The sequence below is a fragment of the Pleuronectes platessa genome, chromosome 17 (genome assembly GCF_947347685.1).
Source record: "Pleuronectes platessa chromosome 17, fPlePla1.1, whole genome shotgun sequence".
Taxonomy (NCBI): Eukaryota; Metazoa; Chordata; class Actinopteri; order Pleuronectiformes; family Pleuronectidae; genus Pleuronectes; species Pleuronectes platessa.
The window spans coordinates 20,948,719-20,972,739 of NC_070642.1; the positions used below are offsets into that span (position 1 = coordinate 20,948,719).

Genomic DNA, 24,021 nt, shown 5'->3' on the forward strand with positions numbered 1-24,021 from the left:
AGCACAGTGTGGAACTCAGCCCGTGAAAGCCTCCGTACTCTGCACAGCTCATTTACAGCTTTTCACACGAAGGCTATGATCAAGATTTATTTACTCGGCACATCATTAATTACGCAAAAAACCCCGGCACTCTACTTTTTAAGAAACATTCACAGGAGGAAATTGTAGCATTTATAGACTCACGACTAAATTAACCTAACTTCCTCTGCGGTTTATTGGACTTTTACTTTAGTCTGGCTCTGCGGAGGAAGATGCTGTGATTAACACTTGTGTCTTCCATTCAGCTGCAAGACAAAAAAATGATTAACTATAGTATCTCCTCATCCAAACACTCGTGATTAGAACTGTGTGCGTGTTCAATACCTCCTATCTCATCAGCCTATTGATTGGTTAATTGGTCTCCCTCAACAGCAAGTCAATGGGATGCTTCCACTGGAGCCCAGACTCACACAGTTGCATCCTGGGTCCTGCTGGAAGTTGTGATCAGCACATTGTGTTTTATAAACCGACGCCTTGTGAAATGATTGTACGTCGGCTCTGGTGTGTCTCTACAGGGATTCATTACTTTATTGCATGTGCAGCACTTGCATGAACAGGACTTCAAACATCCTATTTCACTTAGCTTATCTCCCCCTGGTGACAGTGGAGCCCATCGACTGCAGGGATAGATAAGATCCTATTTAATCAGCCTGTAACTGTGTCGGAGCCGAGGGCCGCTGCTGAGCAGGACGAGGATATCAATGGACACTGATGAGCAGCTACACATGAATGAAATAATTCAACATACTACAATTTACAGATATTAGAAGTAAGGAAACTTAGAGGGCTTCAAGCTGTCACTCTACATGTGAGCATGATAGAAAGAGAAAGGTGAGGGACACTTAGATATGCAATATATATATTCAAGAGACTGCAAACCATCAGGAGGACACTGAATATGTTTTGTGGTAATCACAGCTAAATTACATTAAATCATAATACCACGCAAAAATATTTTTGTGTTTGGGATATAACTCTAAAGAAGTAAATTCAGCTACAAACTTTACTATAAACTTTAATTCATTTTACACATTATACGGGACATCAGTAAAGAAAATACTTATTCAATTGGTTTTTCAAATATCCATTAAAGAAAATGATATTAATATCGACTGTTGACTGTCTATGAAATGAAGCTCAAGTCAATATTAATGTAAGAGGCAGACTCTTTCAAACAGGTCCTGCAGAGTCTCTCCTCTCTCTGGGTCACTGGAGAGTGAGAGCAGTGTATTATATTTAATACCTTTACAGGCACCCGAGGGTTTCAATCCATTTCCACAATCAGGTGTACGGTGACCGCGGGTTGTTTCTCTGCATAGCAATGTGACACCACACTAAAAGCATGGCTGTCAGCGTTTACTCAAGCTTCTTGCAGCCGAGCCAGGATCCTTTGCATCAGAGACTTCGCCGTCCAGGAAGTGGCTTGATGTATTTGTAAATTGGTTCTACCTTGGACACAGTTATTTACTGCAGCATAAAAGTTTAACGCATGTGTCTTGTTTTTTCCCCTCAGTGCTGGCTGACCTTCTGGACAAGGTGGTCGTCCATCTATCCAGCTCCGCCACAGAGCGCTTCTTCTCTGCAGCTCAGTACAAAGGTCAGTGGAGGAGAGCAGCACGCGCAGTTTTTCCATTAAGAATTTAGACGTACAAAGGCTGTGCACTGGCTCAGTGGAAGAAGCCACATGCTTTCTGTTTGGAAAATAAATCTAACTTCAGTTTTTTCTTCTGTTTTGCTATATACTGGACCATAAAAGTACCAGTAAAATAGTTATATGTCAGTTTAAGTGTGGAAGGTGAAGACAAGGTTCATAAGTGAACTGAAACCCGGCTGTGATTCTAGATGATTCAATTCCTGACGAGAGGTCGAAGGAGACAGACATGATATCAGAGGACAAAGATCAGGACGCAGCCTCGAAGCTCCATCGATAGAATTGAGCCCGAAGCGTCTCGGACACAGAAGGTCTTGACGTCGAGGGAGGTTGACCCAACAGGTCTTTACTCACAGTTTCACAAGAAAAGCTCCAACAGGCATCACCATGGTACAAACAAACAGCCCATTTCCAAACAGGCAGGTTTTAAAGCAGTTCCTGCAAAAGTCAAAATAACAACATGTACTTGAGAACATCTGCTGGAGCTGTGCAGGTACAACATTGTCCCATAAGACCTGAATGGAGAATCTGAGGATAAGGGCTAAACTTTATTTCACAGATTGTTAAACCCTCCAGAGGAAACTGTGTGGTTTGCAAGTTTTATCCATAAAAACAGATTTGAGTAACACGACTTGACCCTGACTTGCACGGTCCTTAACTCTACCTACAGAGGAAGTTTTCCTGCACTGCAAGGTTAAGGTTAGTCGAGCCGTTCCAGCTCCGTCAGCTCCAGGGACTCCTGAATCAGCACAGTGCTATCGGGGGGGTCTGAAGGACTTAAAGCTTCTGGCAGAATGTCAGAAAGGAAGTTTTTTTTTGGCAGGAGAAGAAACCTGTTGCCTGTAGCGGTGGATATCTCTGGTGGCGGTCATTGAGGTGGTTTTTAAAGCTCAGCATATCAGCACAGAGGCTGGTGGAGGGTTGTTGAAGCGGCTGGATACTGTTGGGCTGTTTTCTTGTTGACACTACTTCAGTGTTATGTGGAGGTTGGATATCGTCTCTGTGGACAGGCTGAAAACTTTAAATCAGATCTTTTACCGCAGGATAGAAATTTGTTATGTCTCCCAAATCGAGCAGGTTAATAATTTAAGACGGCCGGCTTGTTTGGTAGCCAGTGGGCTACAGAGCCTGAGCCTCAGTGGCAGCAGCTGGAGAGAAATGCTGCTCATTAGTGAACATCCACCTTGTGAATCCTCCTAAAGGTAATGAAGTGCTAATAGTTAACACACTTTCTACTCACTGCAGTTACGACTTATTAGTGTCTTTTACCTGGAAAAATATTCAGAAGTCGAAGTTGAACAGTAAAGATACAATATTTTTTTGCTGTTGGCTAAACAACCGGAATATTAAGATGCAACAGTGGAATGAAAATAGCGCTCTTTGTTTTCGAGCCACACAATTTGCTCCGGCAGGTTAAATAATAAACGAGATGGAGCTGGACACTTGACTTCTGGTGAGGAGATACAACGGAGAACCCCGAGCTGAACAGAGGCTGATGCTCTTCAAACGAGTCGACTCTCTCCGTTCAGTGGGAGCAGTCGAGTAGGCAGAGAGACTGAAGGCTGCGTCAAAATGTCAATCAAACAAACACACACACACATAGACAGACACACACACACACACACTGCATGTAACTGGCAGAATGTAGAATAGAACAAGAGCTATGACAGCTCCCTGGTCTCCTCACTGGCTGTTAGGTGGGAGGAATATTAGATGGCATTGTAATAGCTGTGTGTGTGTTTGTGTGTGTATGTGTGTGTGTGTGTGTGTGTGTGTGTGTGTGTGTGTGTTTTTGCGTGTGTGTGTGTGTGTGAGAAATAGAAAGGACACTGGAGAACCTTCATCATAAAGCAAGAGAGAGACCTATGATGTTGTGTGACGTTGGAGCATCGGGTGCTGGAACATTATCAAACTGCAAACTGCACAAAGTGAACTTGATGAACTGTAGGAAGTGGTTGGATCATTTAGGATCTTTAGTCCATTGTGCATCGTGTCTGTGTGTAAAGACGTAAGAAGGGCGATACATCCTTTTGCAGTTATCTATAAAAGTCGACAGTTAGTCGAGGGATAATAAAGGATATCAAATATATCAAAATATTGAATAAACTATAATCTCAAGAGGAACGAGGAATCAATTCATCTGTCTAAGATTTGAGCTGATGCATGAATCTGCTCAGATGAGATGTCATAAGCTTTATTCTAGTTTAACTTGGTGCTCAGACAATATTATGAGTTTTAATAACGAGACAGGAAACTGGTGGCATCTTTAAAAGTGACAGAGTCCGTCACAATCAGCTGATCTTTTATCATCCCTACGTTTTGTTTGATCGCTTGTAAATACACAAATTATGAGTCTTTCATAATGGTTATGCCGTGTGTGTGTGTGTGTGTGTGTGTGTGTGTGTGTGTGTGGATTTGTGAATAGGTACATGCCATGTAGTTATTGAGTGGTCCATTAGTCTAGAAAAGCTTTAAATAGAAGCAGTCTGCTGGCCATTTACTGTAAGTGCACTTGCTGGTCACAATTAATTTCCCAAGCCTGGTGATTGAACTCTCTGATTAACTGTCTGTGTGTGATTTGCCAGGTACTTTAGACTCATGCACTTTCTGTTGTGTAATATGAAAAACCTACATGGCTTCAATATAATTATATTTTTCTGCTTGAGCAAAACTTTTGAAATGTATTTACATCTGGATTGAAAAACATCTTGTTTTTTTTTTTTTACACTAATAATATTGTCATCATGCTGGAAACCATCTATTACCACAGGGCAGGCATTTGCATAAAAGTCCATTAAATGGACGGAGTCAAATTTAATTTAATGTGCCACAGCAATTCCTGTAATGTGGTTAGTGCTGAGCAAGCTGCTTCTCTTCAGAGAGCGAAGGTGACGAGACAGGAAAGCCCCAGTGATATGGACTTTAGGTGCTGATGCCTGTATATATTAAAAACAAGAGGTTTCTGAGTTTTTATTATTTAACCCTTATGACAAAGAAATGTTAGTACGGTTTGATATTCATAATTTAGCCACACTTCATTATATATGAAAGACTTTAAGAAAGTATTGCTTGTCATCTTCCCTGAGCGTGTTTGAGGTTATGACTGAATGGTTCGTGGGTAATGAGCAGTTATAAAAACCCGATGCAGTGTTTTCTCCGGCCTGCAGCTGAACAGTTGTTGCATCATGTTGTGATGAAGTTTGTTCGGAGGCGCCTGGTCGTCCTGAATCATGAAGCTGAACATGAGCTGAGTGGAGAAGTGGGTTTTCTTCAGGAAGTGGAGTCTTCTGTGTCTTATCTAGCACAGAGGAGGTGTTAATGGACTAAGATGTGGAAACCCAGCAGCTGTGGACTCGGTGCAGCGTGATCATCATTAAGGATCAAACCCTGTATTGTCGTTGTGCCCGGACTGAGCAGACTCCCTGCAGACGTGGGCTCATCTTAAAGGATTTCCTCTAAATGTGTCTGATACTAATCACTCGCTCTCCTATAATCCCCTTAATTCTGCAGGCTTCTTCACTCTTCAAGATTTTCTGTTCCTCTCATTAATCCCCCGCACAGAGGACTATAAAGATTCTGGAAGCCGGAAATCGACTCAGAGCTGCAGATTCACGATATTACACCTTTCAACACTGGCTCTTTTCAAACAAAAGTTAAATGGCCGCGATTATAGTTATTACAAACTGTAAAATAGACTCTGGAGGCAGGGGAAGACAGGAAGAGAGAGGAAAGGGGGGGGGAGGCGTGAAATAAATACAACAAGAAGGCATTCATCTTCATCAGACAGTAATTGCCATCAGCGAGAGGTTTTTAGAGATGTTAATATGTGAGGAGAGAAGGGCGAGAGAGGAAAGACACAGCTACTGGTCCTGCTGGGGCTTCATGCTCTCACCAGAAGCTATTTTCTCTCAATTAATATGAGATTGGATGCCTGGTTATTTATCTGAATTGCCCAGCTTTGATTTTCCAAAGCTAACAATGTTGAATTATCACCTCGATGTGTAGATTCCAGCGAGAGCATTATCATCTCCCCTCGCACATTTCTGCTCCATTAGTCTGTAAATTGGATTTGAAGTTTTCCCAGCCACAGAAGCTGCCTGGATATAATACTTCTCCTCGTAATCTCAACACAAACTGTCTGAAGCAGGAGATCCATTACACAAAATATAATAACACTCTGTCTCCCCCAAAGCCAGTAAGCAGCAGAAACATGTCCCAAAACAAAATATCACTCCTCCCGCAGTTATTGCTTCATTCATCGTTGTCTCCACACAATTACAACTGGAAACTCGAAAAGCTAATATATTTTTATGATTCTTCACACACTTAATGGTGCTAAGTAAGAGCCCATGAGAGCAGCTGGAGAGGGATGGCTCCGCAGTCTTTACAAAGCTTTGGCATGTGGTTCTAAAGCTGCACTGCTCCAGCGCAGTCGGACCCCAGCTGCACAGGCCTTAAGCCCGGAGATAAAGAGCTTTCTCACAAGGCTCAAAAGTTCATACTGTCATTTTTTTTCCTCTCATTCTTTCCAAAAACTCAGAATGCCCCTAAAATCCTGAGCTACGACTCCACAAAACCACGGCTGTGAAATGACTAATGTACGAGCATTAGTGAAATTAGCACCTTGACACCACGCCGCCCTGCAAACATCACAATTAACTGCCGAGCAACTGTTAATTGGCGCCACATCACATCTGTTGTTCCCTGGAAGTCGTGATGTGTTGACATGTTTCTCCGACTCTCCACGGTTGTAACGGGTCCCTTCGCTGAAACCTCCATGTTTCTGGATAATAACTACCTCTCACTTCTAATTGCCTTGTTTTACAGGAGAGGAGAAGAGTGTGAAGAGCGCGGTGTTATCGTCCGTGGAGCAGCTGGGGATCAACACGTGTGTCAGGTATGTGAAGTATCTGATGCTCATAAAGTAATATTTATTAACACAGTTTTCTTACTGGGAGAGCCGGGGATCTGGTGACTGGCCGAGAGATTTGGAAGCTCCTTCATTCAACTGGTTTTGTAAATAAGTGCAGGGCCTATGATTTCTTGAGTTACCTCTGATACAGACGTTATGTTTTCACCTCTGTCTGTTTGATTGTATTTTTGATTTTAAGCAAGATAACACAAATATGACTGAACGGATTTCCATGAAACTTGTTGGAATGAAGTGTTTTGGGTCGAGGAACAATATCAAACTTTGGTGTGGATCCAGTTTTCTTTTTACACTTTCTTTAACAAATTCAAAATTGGGCAATTTACATTTTCAAGTTCAAGTTCCCAGTGAATAATTCATGGATCTTGATGAAAAGTGTGTGAAATCTGGTGCAGCCTGATGGAATTTGAAGGGGACTGTCTACCGAGTGCCATTCTAGTTGGTGATGCATTTTTCATGTTTCATTTTCATGCATTTGTTGATAATCTCTTTGGCTACAGTTTGATGCTGGAACAAATTATGTAAAATGTGTATTTGCATGCAGCTGCAGCATATTTATGATCCAGATTTGTCTTCACATTGATTTCTGTTTCATAATTAGGCATTGATCAGTGTAGATGCAGCTTTAATCGGTTGTTTTCAAACCTGCGTCTCCTCCACTCGTGTCTGAGTGAAGACGAGAGTCGGTCGTCATGCAACATGCTCACAGTCACAACTAACAGGTGTAATGTTTACAGTCCTCTCCATCTTAGTTTAGCGTGTTAGCGTGATAACATTTTGTGATTAGCATCAAACACAAAGTGCAGTCACTGGTGATTACAGCAACATTTACAAATCTGATTACACTCAAAGAGATTCTGAATACACATTTACAGTTTTAAATCTAATTACACACCCGCGGTTTCTTCAACACATTTTATAATCTGATTACGAACACACACAGATTGAGATCATGAGATACACAAACAAAAAAGAATGGGACAATATTGGCACATAACTGTCACTTAAGTGCACGTAAATCTGCTACTTAAAGTCATATTTCCACTGTTTCCATATTATGGTTATGTTTAAAACTTTTTCTGACCATCTGAGTCTGTTCTCTGCTTAATTCTGTGAGAGTTTCCTGAATCTAATCCAGCATTCATCACAGAGCCGCGGCGATGCTCCACCATTAACCTAGATCTAAACCTCGGCTTCCATTTCTCAGTCAGCTCATGAGCTCAAGTTGAAAAGGGGGAAGGTCATTGTCTAAGAAATAGAGAAAAGTCTTCTCCCACAGGGACGGGAAACTAAAAAGCAAGAAGTGGTGTTCGCTGTTTTTCTTAAAATCAGCCGTTGGAGCCTCTGAAGGACACAGAGACTTGTCCTCTCTGTCCTCCCTCCAGCTGCTGAAAGCCCAGATGTTGTTCTGTCAACACCTCGTGGACGTTTAAGTCCACATTGACTGTAGCTGCTGAATGACATCAGAAAACCATAATCGTGCACGGTTATTATTCCCCTCTGCTCCGAGTGTGTAGACCCTCACACCTGACAGAGGTGCAGTAATGAAGCCACTGTGCGTAATCCTCTCCTCTGTCTCTTCACCCTGTTTGTGTAAGTAGGCCCCCTGACTGGTGTTACTGGTCTCACTCTGCTCGTTCCTGTCTTGAAGGACCCCCTGCTGCTACATTACATCGTGGATAGAACTCCACAGCCGCCTTCCCCTGGAGGAGCTTTGTAGCTGAACAGTTTCAGGACGTGCTCATACAAAGTGTCATGTTTGCAGTTTTGTGCGTCAATAAAACACAGCACGAGAGCGTTACACTCAAAAGCACCGTGTCTTTCTGGATTCAATGTTGTAAAGACATAAATCTGTAGTTAATCCACGACTTTACAAGTGTCAGATTTGTTCAGCTGAATGCGACTTGTTGAATATAGTTTTTGACAACTGCTTCTGGGTAGTGGCACGAGGCCTCAGTATTTCTCAGTTATATAAACTCAACACACACGTTTCTGGTCCATGTTGAGCTCAGTGTCGTGTTCATGGGACGAGTCTGAGGAAAGGTTTGTGTCATGGAGCTTAATCGTGGAGGTGGCCGTTAGAAGACCGGGAACTGGAGCTCAAATGCCAAATTCTGACCCAGCCACCTGCAGCCTCATCCAAAATTCAGGTTAATCAGACCAGGCTACTCTTCTATGGTCCAGTTTTCAAGGTTGGACGTGCTGTACGTCCTGAGAAGCTTCTCTGCTCATCACAGTGGTAAAGAGTGACCTGATGTTTCTGTGAGCTCCAACCAGTCTGACCAGTCTCACCAGTCGCTCACTGCCAGTCTGATGCCAACAGTCAGTCCATTAAATCCCATTTTACCTCTTCTTATTGTTTGAAGTTAAATGTAAAGTATAGTTGTGTCTCGTGTCCACAGGTACAGCCGACACCTCAAGCTACTGGAGGATGACGCTGAGCACGACTTGACGCTGCTCATGAAGAACCTGAAGATCTTCTTGTCCTCTCAGAGAGTTAAATCTTCCTCAGAGCTCAGTATCCTTTTCAGAGACCAGGTCTGCATCATACCAGCGCTGCAGTCACGTCTTAACATTCTGCTTCCTGTCATTAAGTCCCCTCTGGGTTTGGGTTATCAAATTGATGGTAGGGGGTCTCACTATTAACAGCAAAATTGAATTTGCAATCCAAGATAATTGTTCTACATAATATTGTATTATGTTGTTCAACCCAATTAAATCCATAAACAACTTAAGTAGTTCACAGTTAAAGTCAGTTTACTTTTGTCTCTACTTTCAGATCCAGTTTTTCGGCGACGCTAAATGAAAACACTCTCATTCTGCTTTATTTATAATTCCTAATCATTAGCAGTGATGTGTTGACAGAGCGTGTTATTAATAGATGAGGCTCGTCTGTCAATCAGATTCAAAGAGCACGTGTGTGATGTTGCTCTGGATGTGTTTGTTATTGAGGGTTCATGCCGTTGTCATATCAAGCCTCTCAGACTCTTCAGCACTCCTCTTTAAACCTGGGGTCCTTTCAGGTAAGATGAAAATAGTTCACAGTCCACACGTGTCTGTTTTATTTTGATTGCCAATGAACCACTTTCATGTTTATTTAACGTTGTTGTGCGTCTGAATCGTTCCCCTTCGGCTCTTTAACTCCGACCGCCAGTCACTCAGCAGGATGGTTATCCGGGCCACGACTGGCTGGCCTCCACGGTGTTCCTCATCATGGCTGGAGATCCGGAGAGATCTCTGCGTTGGCTGCTCGGCCTCTCCTCTCTGCTCACCTCCGCATTCATCTGGCCTGCAGGGATACACGCATCTGTGAGTATAATGACATGCAAATACACAAAAACAGCACAATGAGTTCAGACACAGACACAAACAAGGACTTAGCGAGGGTTTGAAATTTGCAGGAATGTTGCAGCATAGAGGGAAAAATGAGATGGTGGCAGAGTTTAGGTTTAAAAGACGTTAATACCCAGAGTGTCCTTAATACATACAGTCACATATCAATCTATTGAATCCTAATATTGACACACAATGCCACTTTGATCTAAATTGTAACTCTTGAACCCGTCAAATGTTTAAAAAGCCATATTTTCAATGCAGTGCTTCATATATTGATGTAAACCTCCTTAAATTAAAGATGAGAATTGGACTTTGATGCTGTATCCATGATTTTTTATCTCAAAGGGCCTGAAGGGTGCAAAACTAAAACTTAAAAACCTGTGACATCTAAAGAGGGCCTCCCTTTAAAAGTCCTCGTTTGACTCCCACCTTTTCTCATAGTCAGCATTTCAACTATCACTGCAAAGCAAACACAGACGAATGGAGATGGTGATGAATCATAACAATATTTATTCGCACGACTCGACGCCGAGGTTCCATTTTTCAATAGTTATTTGCTGAGCCGAGCGAGACTGAGATGGAGACAAATGAGCGGCGGGGGTGAAGAAGTCCAAAATGAAGTCTTCTTTCAATTGGTCCAGATTGCAGGGGGAGAGCCGAGGTGCTGAGATGAAGTTTTACAGTCATTATCCCCACCTCTGTCATCTTGTCGTCTCTCTAGTCTCTGAATCAATTACGGCTCAATTGGACTGAGCGTGTGTTACCTGCTCTGTGTTCCTGATGCTGCTGCTGAATTTCTCCTCACGCCAGTTACCCTCCGTCTGCGCCGTGTGGTCGATTTAGTCAATAGCTCGGAAAAACAGACACACAAACACACAAACACCTGTACGTGCACACAGAGCTGGTTCTGTTTGCATCACTCAGAACGAAGTCCCGGGCCGTTTCATCTTTATTTCATGTTTTTTTCCTCTTCGTCAACTAAGAATCCACAGATATCAAAACATCAATTTAAGGAGATTTATCTCAATGTTGTTTCCAGGATCGAGATGAAAGGCCTTTTGTGTTTATGGTGACAGGTGCACGTGGCTGTGGAAGCAGCCGAGTCAGGAATCCCCCCCGTCTACTGGTGTACGGCTCATTACGTGGAGATGCTGCTGAAGGTCGAGGTTCCTCTGGTCCACTCGGCGTTCAGGATGTCGGGTTTCACTCCCTCACAGGTAGAGAATAACACAAACGCCTCAATGAACCATGTGGGGTGTTTCCTTTGTCTATAACACAAGATATAATGTGTAAAAATGAGTTCTACCAGTGTTTGAGAAGTTCCACTCTGTCGTCACACTTTCTGAATTCGTTTGAAAAACCACTTTGGGACTCACAGAGGATTTTAATTGTGTCCATGAAGATTTGTCTCTGCTGTATTGTGTTAAGCTTTGCACGAATCATGCATTATTCAAACAGGAATCCAAGCCCACGGAAAGTTAAGGGCTGAAGTTTGAAGTCAATAGTTTGTGTCTGGACTGCTTTGCTTTAATCAAATATTTAAATCTAAGTGTCTTTTTTATTATAATTTCCATTTTTCTGAGCCTCTTGGATCAACACAGCACAGAGATGACTGCTAATGGAGGGAATAAAGAGAATGAACATTTCATCAGCTACAACACAAAGACGTGACATCAGTGTTTCTGTTTGAATATTCAATCGATGGCATCAACGAGAAACCAAGAGCAGGTTGAACGACCTCTATTAGCGAAGGGTTTGAAGTAATTCCCTTTTTTATTCTGCTTTGAATTCATTTCAATGTTAAAAAAAATACAAAATCCAGCCTTGACAGCTGCAGTTAGATATCTGCACCTCTGCAGTTTAAATTCTTTTCTCACATGGAGGCAGAGGAAAACGTTTTTCACCTTGAATCCTCTTACGCCTCATCCTGTCTTCCGCGTGTCGGCTCTTGACAGTTGAGGCTGGCGCTTTGTGCGGCGGCGAGGACGCTCGCACGACTCGCCGCATTAGCATCAAAGATCTGAACTCGGCGTCTCGGGGGCGTGGAGATAAGTTAACATTCAGCTCAGCACTTTGCTCTTCAAGGAGATAATCGACACCTGGTCTTCAAGTCGGTAAAAAAGAGAAATATCTCTTCTGAAGGTTTTGAAAGTCTCACAAAGGGGCAGAGAAGAAATGGAGCGTTATTCACCAGATGTTCAAACAGCCGAGACAGTGAGACTCCCTGACAATAGGAGTGTGTGACAGGAAGGATAAATAAGCTGAAGCTCGGGAACAACCCTGTGTGCAGCTCGGGTGTTGAATAGGAAAACACTTTGTGGTCCTCGTTCTCCACACGGAGCTTCACAAACACTTCATGTCACTGAACAGTCACTGGTTTTCATCCACTGGTTCAACGGGTTTATCAGAATCCACCCAATGAAGGAGCTGAGGGATGTGAATGAAGATTTGAACTCCTGATTACTCTGCTATTTATTCTATAAGATAACGTAGAGAAATCTTTATGTATGTTCTATGAAGTGCAGCTTAAAGTATGAATACTTGTTGCCCTAGTATTTATAGTAGCACAGGGCATTGGAATACAACGTCAAGACATGAATAATGTTAAAACAGGTCTCAGTATTGGTATATGTTGAAGTACAGTAAATCAACTGTGTCTAAAACTATTAATTATTCCAAAAATGTGATGTTTAGTGCAAATATTTAATCTCAACATCTAACAAAACCAAAATTAAATACAAAAACTTCAACATGTATATTATAACTTTTATAAATTTGTATTTTTAGTGCATACATGATCACATGACAACAATATTAAACTGAAAGCCTCTGAATATCAGGATTGAATTATGTGTGAGAACATTCAGTGTTTGAGTCTCAGATTCTCTGGCTGCTGTGACCCGACCTCCTCAGATGAGTCACAGCTCCATCGCCTGTTTATAAAGATACAGTGAGGAACACACAGTCACACTCACCTTTGACCTCTGAGCTTTAACTCAATGGAACAACAACAACAACAACAGAGAGAAGCACATTCAGAAAAGAGCTGCAGTTAGAAATCCCCTCGGGGGGGGGGGGGGGGGGGGGGGGGGTTTACAGTCACAGAAAGTCCAGTGTGGTTCCTCTTGTTTCTGCCCGAGGGTTTCTGCCCGAGGGACCCAGTCGTTCCCTGTTTTTAATACAACACACAAATTAAGATGTTGGTATTTTCATAATAGTTGAGCCGAGGAGGGGGGGGGGGGTAATCAAATATGTTTACGGTGCCTAAGTGCTGCTTGTTTGTATGTGTGAGCAGACGTGTGTCGTTAGGCAACACAGTGGCTAATTATTTCCATTACAATTAGTTAAAACCCAGCGTGTGCACTGTGTGTTGAGTGATTAGAAAGCAGAATCTGAAGGGAGGGGGGGGGGCAACTTCCACCACGTTGTCTGTTTACTACACTTTCTACCTGCACAGCTTTAATTTGTTGCCCCCCCCCCACCCACACACACACAATTTTGACCAGTCTAAATATATTTCACCAGCTACAGTGCCTTGCATAAGTATTCACCCCCCTTGGACTTTTTCCCATTATGTACTGTTACTAACTGGAATTCAAATAGACTTAAATAAACTTTTTCCCGTTTGATCAACAAAACATGCATAGTACTTTGGAGGTGCAAAATAAATTTTATTGTGACACAAACAATAATGAGAACAAAAAAGTTGACATCTGTTGGGTGCATAAGTATTCACCCCCCTGTGTCAATACTTGGTAGAACCCCCTTTCGCTGCAATTACAGCTGCAAGTCTTTTGGGGTATGTCTCTACCAGCTTTGCACATCTAGAGATGGAAAGGTTTGTCCATTCTTCTTGGCAAAAAAGATGAAGCTCAGTCAGATTGGATGGAGACCGTCTGTGAACCGCAATCTTCAAGTCTTGCCATAGATTCTCTATTGGATTGAGGTCTGGGCTTTGACTGGGCCATTTTAAGACATTAACATTCTTTAATCCAAACCATTCCTTTGTAGCTCTGGCTGTATGTTTAGGGTCATTGTCCTGCTGGAAGATGAACCTCCGCCCCAGTCTCATGTCTTTTGCAGACTGCATCAGATTTTCTTCAAGGATTTCCCTGTATTTGGCTCCATCCATCTTTCCCTCTATTCTGACCAGTTTCCCTGTACCTGCTGAAGAGAAGCATCCCCACAGCATGATGCTACCACCACCATGTTTCACTGTTGGGATGGTGTGCTCAGGGTGATGGGCAGTGTTGGGTTTTCGCCACACATAGCGCTTTGCATTGAGGCCAAAAAGTTCATTTTGGTCTCATCTGACCAGAGCACCTTCTTCCACATGTTTGCTGTGTCTCCCACATGGCTTCTGGCAAACTCCAAACGGGATTTTGTATGGATCCCTTTCAACAATGGCTTTCTTCTTGCCACTCTTCCATAAAGGCCAGATTTGTGGAGTAGACGACTAATAGTTGTCCTGTGGACAGATTCTCCCACCTCAGCTGTGGATCTCTGCAACTCCTCCAGAGTAACCATGGGCCTCCTGGTTGCTTCTCTGATTAATTTTCTCCTTGTCCGACTCTTCAGTTTGGGTGGACGGCCTCCTCTTGGTAGGTTTGCGGTTGTGCCATATTCTTTCTATTTTCTTATGATGGATTTTATGGTGCTCAGAGAGATGTTCAAAGCTCTGGATATTTTTTTATAACCTAACCCTGCTTCATATTTCTCCACAACTTTATCCCTGACCTGTTTGGTGAGCTCCTTGGTCTTCATGATGCTGTTTGTTCAGTAATGATCTTCAACAAACTCTGAGTCCGTCACAGAACAGGTGTATTTATACTGAGATTAAATTGCAGACAGGTGGACCCTATTTACTAATTATGTGACTTGCAAATGTGACTTGTGAATGCAATTGGTCGCACCAGATCTTTGTTAGGGGTTTCACAGTAAAGGGGGTGAATACATATGCACTCAACACTTTTCAGATTTTTATTTGTAAATAATTGTGAAATCCATGTAATATTTCCCCCCACTTCCAAATGATGCACTATTTTGTGTTGGTCAATTACATAAACTCACGATGAAATAAATTTGAATCTGTGGTTATACCATGACAAAATGTAGAAAAGTCCAAAGGGGGTGAATACTTATGCAAGGCACTGTATTCGAGAACCCTCCATGAACATTTATCCCTGTGCATGTTCCCAGAAGGAAGAACAACGGTGACTGAACCGGCCTGTTTGCCCCGAGTCTCACCCCAACCTGAAGCCATGTGACTTATCTCCACGTGTTTGCAGAGAGATGGTTTCAGAGGAGCTGACGAGGCAGAGCCGGCAGATTGACTGAATCAATTCTAAACCTCAGACGCACTCTTAAAGGAGAACGGAGCATCACCGGTGTTATTGTAATTGAACCATTCTTTCATCTGGCAGCTTTATTAGCAACTCAGTCTGGTCCATAAAGCTTTAATGTGGAAATGTATACATAAGTAAAACTTGACATGAAGTTCACTTTATAAAACAAGCTGTGTTATATCATGTTTCCATGTGGACGAGGACGATTAACACAACGCTGCTAATGAGGGATGGAGGTTTTTCTTTAAAGTCCGACATCTAATTGGTTCTCAGTGAAATATACAATTTAAAAACTGAACTATATGTGTGTGTGTGTGTGTGTGTGTGTGTGTGTCTGTGTGTGTGTGTCCACCAAGTCTTAGTTCCTTTCCCCTGCTCGACTATCTTAACGCACCAGGTCGACTTCTCTGGTGCGACTTGTGTCTCTGAAGCATGAAATTCACTTGTGAATGTATTCAAAAATTCCCTTATTTACTGCCAGTTGACTTGCAATGAATTTTTAATGATGCATTTCATTAGTTTTCTCTGAATACAAGGGCGATGCACAAGTCGCCGAGCTGCAGATTCAATGGTTTTATGAACACGACACAAAAAGAGGAAAATACACATCATGAAATCGATTAAACTGAGGAGTGAGACAGAGAAAGTTCAGAAGCAACAAACCAGAGCTTCACTTCCTACATATTAAAAAGATGTAAATGTGTATTAATGTTTGTTAAACATGCAAAAATGTCAGGAAGACGCTTCAAGCTTTATTAGAAATATGACGACTGAACAAAAAACTTATTCTGAGTCATCAGTTCTTTGCCCTGTAGATGTAACTTATTGAGACTCGGCCACAGAGAAGTTTGTAATGAGTTTAAACATGTTCATCCTTCTTTCCACAGATGTGCCTCCACTGGCTGACGCAGTGTTTCTGGAACTACCTGGACTGGTCAGAGATCTGCCACTACGTCTCCACCTGTGTGGTGATGGGTCCCGACTACCAGGTGTATCTGTGCGTCGCCATTTTCAAACACCTGCAGCCGGAGATTCTGCAGCACACACAGTCCCAGGAGCTGCAGATCTTCCTCAAGGTGAGGTTTTAATACAGAGCATCCTCATCCACCCAAAAGTAAACCTTCAATCTCAAAATTCAGATTTGTCTCTGTACATGGGGACAATGTGCAGGTGCATGAATGATTTTGACTGAAAGGCCCAGAAAACCTTAGTAACTGCTAAAAAAGAAACTTCTGCAAATTTGAATGCAACTCCTCCACCAGGTTAACAGGCGTCAAAACTTCTCAATGCATTCACCTCAGTTTAACATTTACAACTTCACTGGTGACGTGATTTGTCTGCAGCACAAAGAGAAATCTAAATGCAGCGAGCGCAGGTCGGCAGTGAAAGTGTTGAGGCTTTCATCCAGGTTCTTTCAGATGCTACCTCTGAATGGCCTCTTGTCCTGAACCATCTCCTCTGCAGCTACTTTGTTATTTGGGCTCAAAACACAGTCTACGGCTCAAACCTCTTTATATGTGAAGAGTTCAGCAAAAAAAAAACTCTTTTATATTCGTCATTCATCCTTGATTCACATCCATTATGAATACCCCCCAGAAGTACACGTCTCCCTGAAATAAGTTTTGCTCGGTGAATCGGGTGAAAGCTGAAGCGTCGAGTGGCCTCAAGGCTTTCACAAGAGGTCTAAAGTCAAAGTCTGATAGATGTCCTCTGCTGCTGAGGTCCCAGGCAGCATCACAGGGCAGGACTGTGAGTGAGACGCGTCCTGACATGAAGCGCTCATCGTCATTACTCATTAAGCATCTCCGACTGTCTCGTCTCCGCCTGATAGCTCTGGTATTAACATCGCCACGAGCCGCCACTGACAGCGTCTGTGAATAAAAGATCAGTTATTGAGGCTTTATCTGAGGAAGTTCTTCTAATGAGCCGTAGCATCAGATACTGCAGCAAGAGACAGCTGTGAGACAGAGTGTGTGTGTGTGTCTGTGTGTGTGTGTGTGTGTGAGAGAGAGAGGAACTTGCACCATCCTCGTCCTGAGATGAACTGTTAAAAGTTTTAAACACGCCAGTTTCACCTCATTGTCCTCTCAATGTGTCTCTGTGTGGGAACAATCAAGTGTTTTAATCAGACAGATGTGGTGATAGAGGCTTTTTTAAACATTCACACACACACACACAATCACACACACACACTCTCTCTCACCCCTAGAGAGTTCAAAGTGTGAGGAGAGTTTCAGGGAAGTGAGCTTCAAGTGGTGAGATGGAAGTTGTCAGACAAACAGAAGAGTTGAATAACGACAACTGGTTAAAAGAAAACACACAATTGAGGATTGATGTTTCACAATTCAACCATAAACCTAAATATAAATATCTATAAATACATAAACTTTCAACTGATAAAAAGAAAACACACATACAACCAAATATAAAGAGCTTGAATTAAGAACATAAACATCAGCACATATCAACAAACTTTAACGCTGATACTTATTTGTGTTTATGTTTGTGAAACCCTCATACTCTTCTTTTAAATGTTAGTTTTTATATCACTTATTAGGAACATACAGCATAACTTTGGTTTGGATGATTCTTCAGGATTAATCTTGAATAAAGAATCTGAAAGTCCACTTAGTGTCCAGTGGGAGGCTTTGTGTAGTTCCTGTGTGTTCACATGGAGGAAGAGTGTTACATGAATAAAATATGGATTTAATAGCTTTAGAGTTAAGTCGCTGGTTCATGTTGACGACAAACCCAGACTTTATTAACTGCAGTAGATCAAACTAGTATCACTCGGCAAATCTGTAATTTATATCATGAAATCATAATTAAAAGATGATTTTTGTCAATAGAAGTGTGTTTTTTGTGGTAAGTTATTGTTGCTTGACATTAGGGGCTTCGCTCTGAATGATCCACACTCTATTTACAACCTTTAAATAATAATTTCTCTAAATCTATTGCTTGTCTGTGCACTGAAAAAAATCGGAACTGTAAAAATCCCTTTTTGATTGAACACATTTTTTTACAGATTCCCTTCTATTAAGGGATCCACTGATCTAACAAGCTTTAGTAACTCACTCTGGAAGAAACTGTGAATCCAGTTCATGGCTCCCAACTGGTTTTGTCTGTGTCCATTTTAAAAAGATGACTCACTTTCCTCAGATTCATCATTTTATTCTCTGTTATTACTTGAAGGTTTGAATTCTCCAATGTTCAGAACGACACTTTCCTCAAACTGTCGCTGCAGCTCACAAAAACACAAAGCTGAGTTTCCCACATCGTGTCTCCTTGAAGAGGAAGAGGAGGTTAGTGTGACTCTCAGCTCAGTTTATTAAAACCCTCCAGTGAACTCTCCGTGACGCTGCACCGCGGCAAACTGGTGTCTGCTGCTGTTATTGTGGACGAGCAGCAGAAAGTGTTGTGTGTTTAAATTACACTCAAACTATTGACAGTGTTCTCGTGGCACCGTGTCCTTGTCAGTGTTATTTACCTGCTGAAATTAGATTCCCCCCCGAAACACACACTCTGCAAAGTGATGTGAGAAAATGAGGGGAGTGCTGACAGGTTGCAGGAGTCATTAAACCGTGGTGTGTTTCTTTAAGGTCTGGAGAGCGACTGTTGGTGAAATCATGTTTTTTGTTGTGTTGTTGTTGTTATTGTGAATGAATCAGTGTGTGTCCTCTGCGTGCATCGTTTCTCAGGCTGCTTATGGATTTTGCCACTCACACCGATCCCAGTTGTTCGCTCTGCTGCCGTGTTTTCATTTGCCCACGAGGTCGGAGGCTCTCACCACAGACGCTCAGATGCTCGGGAAGCAATTATTACGGCTGAAATTAAAATCCTAACCGAGCAAATTAAACAAATAAAGTATTTTAGTTTGGTCTGATGCGTCCCTCACACAGTTAAGATGAGATATGTCATAAATCTACAATTCAGATCGTTCCCCTTTTCCCCGACACGTGAAACTTGATTAGCCGAATGCTAAACAAGGATGTTGTTTACTGGCGTTCGATCGCGGAGATTCAATTAGATTTTCCGTGACTTTGAAATAGATTGAATGCAAAATACTATAATGAAAAGGGCGATATTGAATTATTCACACCTCCTAACAAAGTGAACGATGAGACCGAACGCCACCTTCTTCCTCAACGGCTCAAACTCTGATGTGTGGAGAACTCCTGTCGTCACATCTCGGGACACGGAGTTCAGTTTCCTCCCAGCTGTGATAACAGGAGCTTCTTTTTTAATCAAAACTAATGAGCTGATGAAAGTTGCGGCAACAAGGTGACAGAAAGTACAGAAAGTTTCCAGAGTACTTTGTAAAGTGGTTCTACGGCAGTTTGGTATCGCACTCCCCTTGAATCACAGACACACACGGGAGACACAGACTGAAATCACTCCTCCACTTGTTCACAACTCCCTGTGTGCGACAGATGAGCTGTAGTTTCTAACATTTCTATATGGTCTCAATTTCCACTTGCACGTCTTCTTCAATACAGCTCGATGTTCATTTCGTTAATTATGGTCAGAGTCAAATAGACGATGAGGAACCGTCAAAAAACCAAGATACCAAAGCTTCTTCCACTTGGCTGGAGATGAAGGTGAAGGGGTGAATTCAGTTTTTAGGGCACTAAGTATAGAACACGTTTAGAAGGTCCCTCTGGGAATTTCCCTATCTCACCACGTGATAAAGAATGTCAAGATAACCCTTATTCCCCTTAATGCCACATGTGCCACCTTCTGGTTACACCCTCTCTTCCACAGTAGATCTTTCAAACTCCTTTGCACAACCCTCCACTGTCGTAACCTTCAGATGGGGGTCAGAGGTCATTCTCTCACACCTCTGGAGCCACAGATGACATTATACAACTGCCCACAGAGCCTGAGTAGCAAACTGACCTTTATGTGTGAAAAAAAACAAATACAAATATCGGTGGAAAGCTCATTTTTTATTTGGGCCAGTGTTGACCTTTCCTTCTCCCCCCCCCCACCCCACCCCACCCCACTGCAGGAGGAGCCGATTCGAGGCTTCAAGTTCAGCAACTACCTGGAGTTCATGGAGCGACTGGAGAGAAGCTACAGAGACATCGTCCTCACCGACATGAAAACTCTCCGAGGCTCTGTAGGGTAGGAACACGTAGAGACACTCTGCACAGAGAGAACTTTGTGTAAAGCTGCGTCTGAACTTCCCTGACGAAGAACCTGTGAGACAGGAAACGCTGAATAACTCATCTTATTGTGAATCGTGTAAATGCTTTGTTTTGAATTCTGTGTTTAGTCTCCTCTACGATTTAAACATCTCAATTTCTACCTAAGATTCTACGAGTCCTTTCTTGTTCCGAGTATTAAAACGAGTTCACGGTGACAAATGTGAATAGATTTTTTATAACCTGTGAATCCGTGGGTTCCACAATGGATGATTTATATCGTGTCTCCGGACCCATGACAGGATGTTCTGTCGCTCTGCTCCAGTATTAGATCCTGTGGAGGCTCAAGGTCTCGTGGTCGTGTCACAGATCATTAATGCGGCTGCACGCACACCGATGCATCACGCAGCCTCCTGTGTTTGTGTACTCGTGCAGGCCTTTGTATGAAAGATGCATGAGGAAGCTTGTATCATTGTGATAAACTCTCATTAGTAACCAAGGCCTCCCCCCCGTCCTGTTGTCCCCTCTTCCGACACGCCGAGGACTGAATAATAAATGAAGTCAGCAGATCACTCATCCATCTCTGCCCCACAACTGCTGCAGTTAGGCAGCTGTGCACAGCAGAGGTGGAGGCTCACAGTTACAGGAAGTGATCACGTGTTTACTCTTTGAAACATTTCACCACGGCGGTTGTTTAACGTCGAGTCCACAGTCAGGGTATCGAACCTAAAACTGATTCATGAAGCTGCATCGATCGGTGCTTCTCTGCCACTCCCCAAGAAGCTGAATATCACAAACTTGTTTTATATATCACGGCCTTGTAGAGTTGGCAAAAGGTTTTTAAGACCAGAGATACTTAACATCAGAATCTGGCGTAGCTTTAAAAACCCCATCACAAGTGAGATTTCTACAGTTAAACCATAAAACAATTTTGAAAAATAATCATACAAGAGAGATATTAAAAAAGCAGGTTGATCCATCCCAGGGGCTGAAAGTCTCCTTGTGCTGTTTGTGTTTCTAACTAAAATATCTCATATGAAACAATCCTGTCAGATAAACATGCAGATGTCAGGCAGATAAAAAGCAATAAACAAAATTCTAAATTTGATTCTTGAGCCGACTGATGATTTGACAGAGAAACAAAAACCCTCGAGGCGAAGACACGAGATGGTCTCCTGTCGATTTACAGTAAATATAGTAAATATGTTTTATTTGTGTGTTTTCATGTGTAATCAAAGTGACTTGGACACTTTAATTAAAACCATCTTATAGGTTTTCCAGCTCGAGTTCAGCTCCAGCGCTCGTGTCAGTAATCAGAGAGTAGAAGAACTTTCTGTCTTTAAACTCTTATCGATCACAGTGAAGCACGTCTCTCATCTGTCAGTGTTCAGGCTGTTCCCAGATGTTTGCTCTAGTTTTCTGAGTTTGATGTGAGAAGGAGGGGGGGGGGATGGAGATATGAATCTGTGGTGATGCCGTGATGTGCCTCATATAAGACACGTCTGTCAGCCGTGCACAGCTTCTTCTTTTTTTGTTGTTCATCAGCAGAATCCACATGGAAGCTGCCTCCATTGAGCCGAGTGGCTGCGAGCGGCAGATTGATTTAGTGCAGAGAGACAGTGGTGGGCTGTGATCTGTCAGAGCCGCACAGATCTGGAAGCTTCCTGGGTTTTTTTCATATCTCTTCAGGACACTGAGGGAGAACTCGACTTTGCTGAGAGAGAAATGAATGTTCCCAGCTGCTGGATGGATGACACGACAACACGCTTAGCACTTCACCAACTAGACTGCAGCAACTTCTGTGGAGTGAGGGGACGTCTGACCTCCTTCCATCACACCATCACACAGGAGACGCCTGGCAGTGCACAGCCCCAGAGGCAGGGGGGGGCAGATAACCTTTTAAGAAAAGACAGACCAAAGAAAAGAGACAAAAAGATCCAGGGACAGTAAATGGAAAGATTCATCAGAGTGAAATATGGATATTAAAATGTGATCTTATTTAGAATTAACACAAAGTTCTGCTTCTAGTTTCTTACAGTTACGTCTTCTTTGGAAAGAGCAGAGCAGAGACACGTCCTCTAAGGCTGCAGAGACTTATCTCATCATATTAGAGAAAGTGAAAGAACAAGACCTACTCCTGGTTCTCTGTTGGGTCGAGTCCCCTCCGCTCCACGCTTACTGGAAACTGGTTCTCTAGTTTTTGAGTCATCCAGATAAAGAGCGTATCCCTCAGCCAAAGCCAACCCTCATCGATATCATTCCTATAATTGTACCTGATTTATTTATTTTATTATTTATTTACAAAGATCCACAAACTTGTCAAAAGAAGCAAACTTTCTTGCAAAAAGAACAATTCCTGGAGTTAATGTTTTCTTCCTCTTCTGCCCTCCGATGAGTTTCATTATATTTTTGTTGGTAGTTTTTGTGTAATCCTCCTGACAGACACACAAACAGCCATGAAGACCTGACCTCCTCGGTGGAGCTACAAGGTCAACTTCAGGAAAACTCTTAAAACTACTTCACCAGCAGATCAGACACTTCTTTGAAGATCACTCGTATAAATCACAGTTTCTTCTTCTGATGCTCGTCTCGTTTTTTTAAAGATGCACCGACGACTTGAGAATAATAAACTAGCTTCAAAACTATCAAAGCTTCTGTTTCTACACTAATAAGAAATAGAGAAGATTAAAGCTTTGAGTTTGAGTTGTTATTACCTGAAGTTAGAAATAAACAGATTAGATGAAGGATTTAAATGAACTTGATTTATATATCTCAGAAGATTCAGATTTAATATTTTATATAAAGGTATAAAAACCCTAATTACAGCTCATCAAAGGGATTTACCTGTGTGTCCATGTGAGCTTCTTCTAACTTTAAAATCAACTGCTTTGATTGTAATTAGACAGAATGAGGTGAAGTGAACTGGTCGGAGTTTCTGAGGAGCTCTGACCTCTGAAGTGGCTCCTCGGCCTGTGTGAGGAGGAGAACCAGGTCGACTGGGATTGCAGCTTAATGCTGGACCATCATATATTTCCATAAAGCACTTGGTTCACTAGCAGGAGTCGACTGGGATGTGGAATCCGAGAGATGAAAACCACGTAATCGTGCCACAGATGAGCGGACACGTAGTTTTCCTCCCCATGAAATCTGCCAGCGTGCAGATGGAGCTGCAGGAGAACGAAGAGGAACCGGAACTAACGCTGGAATTAACTCAAGCCTGAAATTAAACTCCTTTCTGATCCGATAGTTAACGTCTAAGTCGTGAGTGACATTTAAAAAGGATTGATGGCATTTTCAGTCCCTGACATGAATAGCGTTGTGTATCGGGATGTCGGTATTTCTGATTTGAATATGTTTACATTTATGATGTGAAGGCACCAGGAGAGTTGAGCACAGACGTTCAGGTTCCCCACAGGATACATTCAAATATCTCTGGTGATCAAATCCCTTTATGATCGAGTAGAAGCAGAACGAACCACTTTCCCATCGGCCTCATTCTGAACAGACACAAGTTTAAAAAGCTCAGAGAACAATGAGAGCCTCTTTCACCGGCACGTTCACCACACAACCAGCCGC

At 42.5% G+C, this 24,021-nt stretch overlaps 1 protein-coding gene across 1 annotated transcript in view; it reads left to right on the forward strand.

The window, feature by feature from the left end:
• The window catches only part of tbc1d32 (TBC1 domain family, member 32), a 47,028-nt gene extending 26,415 nt beyond the window's left edge, over positions 1–20,613 (forward strand). Inside the window, exons 28-34 of the mRNA XM_053445772.1 lie at positions 1,553–1,636; positions 6,518–6,587; positions 9,023–9,138; positions 9,775–9,929; positions 11,033–11,173; positions 16,189–16,377; positions 20,310–20,613. Coding sequence (XP_053301747.1) covers positions 1,553–1,636; positions 6,518–6,587; positions 9,023–9,138; positions 9,775–9,929; positions 11,033–11,173; positions 16,189–16,377; positions 20,310–20,429 — 875 coding nt within the window. The 3' untranslated portion in view covers positions 20,430–20,613. The remainder of the gene's footprint in view (positions 1–1,552; positions 1,637–6,517; positions 6,588–9,022; positions 9,139–9,774; positions 9,930–11,032; positions 11,174–16,188; positions 16,378–20,309) is intronic.
• Positions 20,614–24,021: the final 3,408 nt, after the last annotated feature.